Source organism: Heterodontus francisci, chromosome 32 (genome assembly GCF_036365525.1).
Source record: "Heterodontus francisci isolate sHetFra1 chromosome 32, sHetFra1.hap1, whole genome shotgun sequence".
In the NCBI taxonomy this organism is placed as follows: domain Eukaryota; kingdom Metazoa; phylum Chordata; class Chondrichthyes; order Heterodontiformes; family Heterodontidae; genus Heterodontus; species Heterodontus francisci.
In genome coordinates this window covers 22,801,318-22,811,790 of record NC_090402.1, presented here as the reverse complement: position 1 = coordinate 22,811,790, position 10,473 = coordinate 22,801,318, and the positions used below count along the sequence as shown (strand labels likewise).

Genomic DNA, 10,473 nt, shown 5'->3' with positions numbered 1-10,473 from the left:
TCTGGCCTATTTGTGACCGTAGTCTCACACCGCAACCGAGCTAGCCACTTAGTTGCACTGCTAAAAGTGGTTCAAGAAGGTGGTGCAAGGCTTTACCACCTTCTGAGGGTTGACAACGATGCCCACAACCTGAGAATGAATATAAAAACAATTTATTATACGGAGAAAAAAGCTGATGCTCGTCCACACATCACCATTTTGACCCAAAAAATTGGTGTTTCAACAAGCTCTGTCACCAGAAGCAGGAAAGAACTCTCATTTTGTTTTATTCTATAATTTTAAATTTAGTAAGTCACATATTCTTCTAACTTAGGCATGGTGGAGACAATGCAATGTCAATTTATCAACTGTGGTTGGTTCTTAAATGGAACTTAAACTTCAACATTTAACATTATCTTTAGAGAAACACATTTTTCTGCATCAATTCACATTTATTCTCTACTCCAGGTCTTTCAAAACCTGGCTGAATAGTGACACACTCTTTGAGGATGTGCATATTGTGACCTAATGCTCTCAACAGCAACACTTATAAGAAAATATCTTGAAGTGCTCCACTTAAATAACTGGAATCCAAAAGGAAAGATTAGCAGTGGTGACTAAAACCAAAATCAACAAGATAAGTTTTTATGAAGGGCAGAGACCAAACAGGAGTTAAAAAGTGAAGGCAAAGGAGGTCAGAAACAGATGAGCAGAAGGCATACAGAGAAACATAGGGCTGAATGAGTGCACAAAAAGAGGAAGAGGTCAGGGTATAAACGGAGCTTATGATAAAGACAAAGATTTTGAAGTTGCTGATTAAGTACATAGGGATCCAGTAGAGGCTGGTGAGCACAGGAGTTAAATAGAAATATGACTATGTCTTGGAAAAAATAGGTGCAGCAGAATTTTTGAGTTGCAATTTGTGAAGGGAAGAACTTGGGAGGTCAGCAAGGTGAGTAAGCGAACACTTGATTCTGAAGTGACAAAAGGCCTGGATAAGCATTTCAACAGCAGTGGAGGCAGAAATAGGCAGTTATGTTGGTGGCAGGGATGTGGAATTTGAAATAGAGTTGAACAAGGTTGTGCACCATCAGGTTTAAGTATGAAGAGACTGGAAGAGGGAAGGAGAAATTGAGTACTAAGATGTGGAGATTTAGGCAGGAGCTAAGCAGGATGGCATCAGTCTTCCCAATATTGACTTGAAGGAAATTTCTGCTCATCCAGGCCTTGATGTCAGTGAGGCACTCCAAGGGCAATTCGCACATTTCATTTGAGACCTTTGACCCTTGAGTTAACTTCATTTTATTTAAGGAAAGTCATGAAATACTAAAGTGTGGCGAGAGTCGAAGAGACTTAGCAGTTGGCAGGAAAAAAGACAGAGGCGCAAGGGAAGAGCGAACTGTGTAACAGCCCCGACAATCAAATTTTTCTGCAGCACCTGTGGAACAACACTCTAGAATTGGCCTTTATAGCCACTCCAGGCGCTGCTCCACACACCACTGACCACCTCCAGGCGCTTACCCATTGTCTCTCGAGATAAGGAGGCCAAAGAAGAAAAAGATGATGAAATACTGCAGAGATGTGAAAAGTGGTTGAATTTATTAAACTCAGCTGAGAACCACATTTGTACGAGTGAAATGGCTGACGTGGAAATCATCTTTTTATAATGTGAATGTGAATCCAGATCACCAGAAGTGAAAAGATTCAAAACTCTGAATCAGCAGCAGTTCCTGGAAGATCCCTTAAATAGGGGCTTCTTTTAAATTTATGGCTTAAATGTGGTGTGTTGATATGAATGTTGATAAGTTGAAGCCATCTAAAAATTGGTTGATAAAGAATATTCCAACTAAAAATATTGTAGATTTTTTTGGAAACTGCAGTTTTTTTTTTATACATTTTGCCAGAAAGAAAAATGTTTTAAACATATTATACATTCCCATACTGTCTTCAAATGACAGTGTGAAATAATACCAGCTATTTCTTACACAGTGCTTTGTCATTATATTACAGTTAGCAGGTACAATGCAGGAACATTTACAGGTCACAGTAAAAACTAATGTTTATTTCCTTCACAGGCCATAAAAAATGTATTATTCAGCTGTTAAGAAAAAATTGTTAAACTATTTGTCCAGTAATTGTTTTTAAAAGAATCAAAAAAGGAAATTTTAGGGTTTTGTCCCACATGATTAACTTTCATCTTTGATCATGTGACAAGCTACGACACTTGTGTAAAGTTACTTGTCAGACAGTGCAATTCATTGTATCCATATTCCTTAGGTGATTATATATGTGGACCCTCCCTATGAATCAAAGCATAGGGAACCAAACCTAGCCACTTATTTTTCTCTCTGATATGGCTGCTTGTCAAGAGGAAGAACCTTGGAGGTAAGCCTGCATCCCAAACAGGATGTTTAGGGCCCTTTGAACACGTGAATAACAAGAGATCTAAATGTCTCAAAATTTTAATCAGTTTTCTTTGCTCTGTTCTGCTCTTGGCAGCCTGGACAGGTACAACTTCATGGTTCCATCTCCCATCTGTGAGACCGCGGGAACCTTCCTCAGCGGAATTGGCTGGACAGCTCATGTTGAGGCTGACGCTACTGTCCTGATTTTTTGTCCTTCTGAAAGCTGAAACTTGTTCTTCTGCTAAGTTTTCTTTGTTTTTGAGCTTGGTAGTCTGCTCGTGCTGAACTTGCTCTGGATTCCAAAATATAGTTAATCTAAAAGCAGAAAAATCCCACATTCAATTATTTTAGCATATTTGAGGGATAACAGACCAAAATAATTTCAGTGACACACAAACATTCACCAATACTTTGAAATACATAAATTTATTAAAGATATTTTAACAAATTCTCAAGAGGCTGCAGAACAATCACAGGGAATACACAGTCGGATATTGGCTCAGCAGCACCAGATCGATTTCAATAATATTAGGAGCATCTGATTTTTTTTCTAAGGTCAAACATTTGCTCAGGCAGAGGCTGAAAGCTCTTCTGTGCTTAATAATCGACTATTCGTTCACACAATGGGTCAACTACCAGACTTCAATAAATTACCATCAGTGACAGCCCTGATAGTACACACAATTTACCACCTCACTGTGTTCTGGAAACCTCTCTTAATAAACACTTAATAATTTGGTTACTATAAGGCTGCATTTCCATTGCAGCATTTGATGGATAATTTAGTAATTTTGTTAACATTTTCACTGAAATGCAGCACTTTGAAATCTAGTTCAATCACTGAACGTTACTGGTGACAGTTGTCTAATTTATTTGAGCCTGAATATAAGCTTGTGATGGAGCAGGGTTAAACCAGAAGTTCTTTTGGTAGATATTATGCACATGAAAAAAAGATACCTATATCAATGAAATTTCAACACACTTGGCAGAACTTGCAGTGTTACATTTTTATACATTTTTAGCAGAGCCAGTGAACTCTGAATAACTACTTAAATTTCACTGACAATGCTCTTTTTACACCAGGTTTTGATTTGCAAAATACAGAAAGAGCTATAATTAAATTTCAGATTTTTTTGTAAAATAAAGATTCCATTAACCCTGCGTAAGGTGCCTCTAACGAACATTTAGACACCAGTCCGGCTTTAGAAGTCAGTTTTACCTTTGAATTAAAACTAAAAAACCATGGTGGAAATGATTTCTCTTTTCAATTTTATTTTTGAATTAAAAATGTTACCCACTTTATTTGAGCAGCTTCTCTTGAGAAACACAATGCCAACACCTTTGGTTTGGTGGTGAATATATAAAAGCCTCTAGTCTAATCCATGAACAAACCTAAAAAGGTGACCAGCACCAAATAAAATTGACACAGAAGCCAGTTCAGCATGAAAGACAGCCACATTAGCAAATCGTAAATACTTGTTTTACATGTCTCATAAAATGCTAATTTATTGGCTACGATACTTTGTGATGATAGCCGTGATAATTTTTAATGGAAGGTTAATGTAAAAATCAAAATGCAAAAAGCCCTTTGGCTTAGCATCAGTTGGTTCACTGAAAAGATTTGGCAGCTTAAAACCTGAACAGTTTTATGAACTGCTGGGTCTTCATAGTCGTTAAATTTTAAAGCTGATACCTTCAACTGATTTTGAATATTTATTTCATGGCTAATAAAACCTTAGTCTGGACTAGCTAGAGAGTGATTGAGATGGTTAGCTTGCTAATGTCTGAGTAAATTGGACAAGTCCCTGATATAGCACACACAAGGATTGTCAGATTCTAGGCAAATCAATAAGTATGAAAGCAAAACAGTGATAGATAAAAGCAAAAGAAAAATTAAAGGGGCTATATTCAGACTGTCAGGCATTATGACATTTCACAGTTACATGCAAGTAATTGCACTAACCAGCCACCCAAGAACACTGCATATACAGAGAGACATGCCCAGATTTTCTGCAGAGTGCCATTTCAATTCCATTTGTCTGCCATGGTTTTTGGGGTCAGCCTAATTTTAATTTAGGCAAGTTCCTGATGGTATTCCCACCTTTGATTGGCAACATATCATACAGGAAGGAAAGGCCAGGAACCTGTGTAGTGCTGCAGGATTTGAAGGACTGCAGCAGCTTAAAATGAGACAGTACAAGAGAAAATCTTGAACAGCAACAGGAGAAATTGGCTCGCAAGCAAGCAATGTCTTTGGAGGTTTGTGAGGTCTGCTGGAGGAGACCAAGCCCCCATATCCTCTGAAGATGCAACTGAAGATCTTCCCTCAGAAGTTAGATAGTAGATGGATGCCCTGTTTGGACCCAAGCATGCCAGTCTTGAAAGAGAAGTATGACAGTAAGAGGCAGCGAGGGCATTGACAACCAATGCTATGAGCTCATGCATGGCTAGTAAGTACCACACAGAATTAATGATCTTACTGAGTCTGCTAAGGTAAGAGGAGCCAACTACACTTACCAAGACAGCATTATACTGCACAACAGACACTTACAGCAAACTCCCCTCAAGTTGTTAGAAGTGAATTGCTTACAATTAATCCCCTGGAGGCCACCTCCAGTTTCAACCTGGAAATCTCCCTGCATTCACAGTCTTACATGCAGTCTCCCCACTAAAAGCTCACATGGTATTAAATAACTTTTAGCATGCATCAGTCATCACCCCCATTGCGATCTGCTTACTGACTTCTGTGTTTTATTGTATTTCAAGGCAAACAAAGGAGATTCTCAACGTTTTTATTCTTTTTGCAGGAGCAGAAAGCTCATAACAGTCAAGAGCGATTGCCAAAAGGTGGTAGACCTGCAAAGCTATCCTTTCTCACCCTTGGCAAGAAGGATTCTTTCAGATTGGAGGGAGGCCAGATAGCAATTCAGCAACTGAGCAAGTGCCAGCTGCAAATTCATGATATTCAGCTGCTCTTCCTTCTCATCATGTAATACTGGTCAACAAACTAGATCATGAAATCCCAGATTACTGGATGTGATGTAAACTCTGCTCCTCAGAAGCCAACTCTAACCCTCCTCAGCGGTAGCACACTTGCCTCTGAGTCAGATGGTTGTGGTTCAAGACCGAGTCCAGCCTTGAGCACAAAATCTACGCTGACACTCCAGTGCAGTACTGAGGGCGTGCAGCACTGTGAGGTGCTTTTTTTGAGATCAGATATTAAACTGAGGTTCTGTCTGCTCCCTCTGGGATGTAAAAGATCCCATGGCACTATTTCAAGACTATTTCAAAAGCAGCAGAGGAGTTCTTTCTGGTATCCTAACCAATATTTACTCCTTAATCAACATCACTAAGGAGAGATTATCTGGTTATTAGCACACTGCTGTTTGTGGAACCTTGCTGTGCACAAATTGGCTGATTTCCTACTTTACAATAATAACTACTCTTCAAAAGTACTAATTTGCTATAAAATGCTTTGAGATGCCCCGAGGTTCAGAAAGGCACTATATAAATACAAAAATTTCTTTCCCTGCTCCTCTAGATGTATTTGAAGAGAAAGTAGCAGAGGAGGAAGATGAAAACCCACACTCACTGCTTCCAGTTCCAGCAGCACTTTGTCACACACTATCACTCTCTTCCTCACACGCAGAAGCCCTCAAGACAATAAACAGCACGAAAAGGAGGTACACAAAGTGAAACATGAAGCACGTGGATAGGAGAGGTTGGAGGTAGAAGATGAAGTGAAAGACAATGCTAACCAGGGGCTTAGAGACATCACCCATGCCTGAAGTGCCAAATCTCACTAATCCTACTTCTAAAAGGAAGGTTGCAGAGCATCAAAATGCAAATGGAAGTACTGGGATGGTCTCTGACACTGTGCAGTAGATGCCAGGTGATGTGAAAGAGTCTACTATCCAGATCTGTGGTAGTCTGACAGCTCTAACTTGTACTGGAGCATGAGGCAGCTCCTGGCAGATATGCAGTGGAAGCTCCCATAGTAGCAGTATAAAGGCAATGCTTACTTCCTGCATGGATGCTCAAATTGCTACTCTAGAGGTAGGGTGATTACACTGCAGAGGCCTGTCCCTTCCAGTCTCAAAGTGAAGTGCTCTGGGATACAGACAAGTCTCTCACCAGGTTTCACTGATGTCACCCCTCAGATACTTGCACGTGGCAGAAAGGATTCACGGCCAGCCTGTCAGTGTAGCAGGTCCATCTCATGATTTAGCTGCTGTAATATAAAGGCTCCGTCAGCCCAGTAGCTCACATTGACACAGCAGCCAGCCACCTCATGCACTCCTGCCACAGGCAGCACCTAATAAGTACCAGATTAGGATGAAGCATTCACACACTGGCACTAAAGGGAAGCACAATGGTAAGAAGCAACTAGGCATATTGCACTATATCTTTTGATTAAAATTATGTTTACTCAAGTTGTGCATGCAGAGATTGTTCTTGGCAAGGTTTTAAAATATTCTTGATGATTTGGAACAGTATGAGTTGATATATATGGGAAAATTCTATACACGAGGCCATGTAATGGGAATGGAAGGGAGGGGGATGATGAAATTTTACACAGTCTAGGAGAATCTCCTACATCAGTGTGACATGAATGTGCCCTGAAGCCAGGAAAAGGTTGTCCTTTGCATCTCTGTCAGACTGCTGCAGCAACTCCTCAGGCTCATTCAGATAGGAGCACCTTTGCCTGTATCCTCAGGTGCAAAAGCATCATTGGATATGCGTTATGTGCATCCAGAACCTCTAGCCTGGCCTCCCTTAATTATTCCTGTTCCTCTTTTTTCAGGCCGCTAAGGTAGGAAAACCAGTTTGTGCCTTGTCTAAAAGCGGCTTGGGGAGAGACAGTTCCACAGCAATTGGCAGAAAGGCAGGTGGGTAAGGTATCGGCAGCCCACAGGAACAAACAAAGAGAAATACAACATCACTGGAGAAATAAGGATTCTGCAAAGCTTGTGTGTGGCTCTTTAAACTGATTTCCAGTTTTCACCCCAGGTCTCAACATCTTCAGATGGCTGCTGTACATGAACAAGGTGAGTATAAATGAGGCAATAACCAAGGAAAATTGAGGTCACTGCATCATTAGCACTTCTTTTAAATATGGCGGCTCATTTTAGGGTCAGGGATTGGGCACTCAAATGGGTAGGGTTTGGGTATAATGGCATAACGCCCCATTTCCCTCCACTTAAAATAGGGCAGCACCCATAGGACCATCTAGGTCAGAGTCTTAATTTGCTGCCAGATGCATGATTTTTACGAATAGAAAGCAGAAATCAGATGCTTGACCTGTCCAACTGAAGATAAATGTATATGCAAGTGACGGTGTTGGTGAAAATTGCAATGACAACCACATTTTTCACAATTGCTTACTCTGGTCAAACATAAAAAGGTATCTTGTGAGTAAAAATATATAACCTCCAATCACAGAAGCATCCAAGGTAGCTTGGACCACAATGGCAAATAAAAAGGCCACAAAGCAAATAACATATTATACAATGCGCAACGTTTCCTTAGATATATCAGTGACCTGAAAAAGGTGGCAAAAGTGAAAGTGGAATATAATAAATTGGTCCACATCGGACTCAGAAGCCAGAAAGCAAAATAATTTACCTACCTCCTAACTAAGCATGATTGATATTACATTTCAAATTTTCTGATGAGGGAGATAGCACCCCTCTGAAGCAGAATTGTTTAACAAATGTTTTTAAAAGAAATAGATGCAGGAGTGCACAAACACTGTCCACTATGTCTTTTGCAATCGGCTAATATCACTTTGCAAAATCATATGGTTTTTAGCACCTCACTGGCATTTGCACCAATGCTTCTGCAATTCTGAAATGTGCGTAGTCCAAAAGAATCATTCGTATCTTTACAGGTAGATTGTCTTCACCCACTCCTGAATCTGGCACTTGAGAAGAACAATGATGAAAAGCAGGAGGCTTATGAATTCTTGGTTGAGGAAAAATAAACACCAACTAGATCATGCATAGAAGTCTAAACTTAGCTACTGAGCAGGAAGACCCTTAGCCTGTCCCTCTACAGGGTTTTGTTTGGGATATACTATTAACTCAAAGCTTCTGCAATAATGTGGGGGGCGCTGGTAGAGATGGGACACAACAGCCTTATGAGATAAAGGTTGGGCACTCAACATTCTTTCTACTTTGGAGCCCACAGAAGAAAGGTATTATTTATGGAGCTACAAAAAATGTCTATTGCAGTATTTAGTTTGGCACTGTCTAACTGCTCATTGCCATTACAGGGTACAATGTTATGTGATAGAGCTGAAAATGGTTGGCACAGCAGATGTCTCTTTGATCAATCTGCTCATCACATTGGTGGCAAACCAGCAACCTTCTGACAATCTCCACTACGATGCTGCCATTCAGAGCTCTCCAGTCTTCTGAAAATATTTTTGTGGGAGCTCTGCCAGCTAGCATTCAGTTAACTTATGGGGGAGGTGGCCCCTGCAACACAGCACCATCTTGAGGACAGTCCTTTTTGCGATGATACCCCCCTAAGCTCAGGTATCAGTGCTTTGTAGACCTGTGAACAGAAGAAATTATACATTTTAAGATACCACACATTTCTACAAATATCTTATTGTTTTTTAATGTCACAGAAATGACTGGAACAACTGCAAAGAGTGTAGAAAAGTACAAATAAAAATTTACCTTACCTGCAATATTTAGGGTGGCCTTGAAGTGCAAAGATTTTTCCGGCACTTAAGTCTTCACGTTTTTTAAAAGCTCCCTGATGCAGTCATTTTTCTTTTCTCTTCCCTCTCAATGCAGGTGCAACTTTCACAGTTTCAGGTATGTTCAGTCTCATGTGGTACTTCTTTAACTCTTGAGTCCTATTATTCTTAACATATTTAAGTAGAGGGTGGCTTGAATTGTGCCAATTACAAGAAAGAAAACATTTCCTCCATGTACATATGACACCAGTATTCAGAGTGATGTGCACATTCCAAGTACTGCACCAATACAATATGTTGCAGTGTTTATTGTACAGGCTGTGCCACACATTACTGTATTTTATTTTAGTACTCATGCACAATACTTCCAAATGCATCAGTATGCTACATACACTTTTGAAACCCATGAATTGAATCAAATGGCTTTTTAAAAAAAGACTGGAATCAGGCAGAGAGGGACTGGGTGGCTGCCTGACAGACAGAAAGGTCAAGACAGGTAGTACAGGAGTCCCCAGAGGGCATCCCACTTTCTAACCGGTATTCAGTTCTGAGTACCAATTGGAGAGAGGGTTCCACTGGAGAGTGCAGCTAGAGTCATGACCAGAGCACCATGGGTGGCTCAACTGTGCAGGGAGGGAGAAGGGGGAGTATTTGCTAGAGTGGTTGGGGAGGGTTTAAACTAAAATAACAGCGGGATGAGAACCTTTGCAAGGAGTCAGAGGAGGGGGAAACAAAGACAAAAACTAAAGACAGTAAGAAGAATAAGAAAAGTGATAGGCAGAGAAATCAAGGGCCAGAATCAAACAGGGCCACAGTGTAAAATAGTGGGAAGGGGACAAGTAATGTGAAAAAGACAAGCCTTAAGGCTTTGTGCCTTAACGCGTGGAGCATTCGCAATAAAGTGGATGAATTAATCGCGCAAATAGATGTAAACGGCTATGATATAATCGGGATTACGGAGACATGGCTGCAAGGTGACCAGGGATGGGAAATGAACATCCAGGGGTATTCAGTATTTAGGAAGGACAGACAAAAAGCAAAAGGCGGTGGAGTTGCATTGCTGGTTAAAGAGGAAATTAACGCAATAGTGAGGAAAGATATTAGCTCTGACGATGTGGAATCTGTATGGGTAGAGCTGAGAAACACTAAGGGGCAAAAAACATTAGTGGGGGTTGTATATAGACACCCTAACTGTAGTGGTGATGTTGGGAATGGCATTAAATAGCAAACTAGAGACGCATGCAGTAAAGGAACATCTGTAATTATGGGTGAATATAATCTGCATTTAGATTGGGCAAATCAAATTAGTCACAATACCGTAGAGGAGGAATTCTTGGAGTGTATATGGGATGGTTTTCTGGACCAATACATTGAGGAACC

The 10,473-nt window shown here is 40.4% G+C and overlaps 1 protein-coding gene across 10 annotated transcripts in view; it reads right to left on the bottom strand.

Annotated features, from left to right (window-relative positions):
- Window positions 1-246: 246 nt before the first annotated feature.
- Window positions 247-10,473, bottom strand: part of mapkap1 (MAPK associated protein 1) — a 305,427-nt gene continuing 295,200 nt past the window's right edge. For all 10 annotated transcript variants that reach the window (XM_068012486.1, XM_068012482.1, XM_068012484.1 and 7 more), the window contains one exon: window positions 247-2,699. In XM_068012486.1, the coding sequence (XP_067868587.1) occupies window positions 2,577-2,699 (123 nt within the window). In that variant the 3' untranslated portion in view covers window positions 247-2,576. The remainder of the gene's footprint in view (window positions 2,700-10,473) is intronic.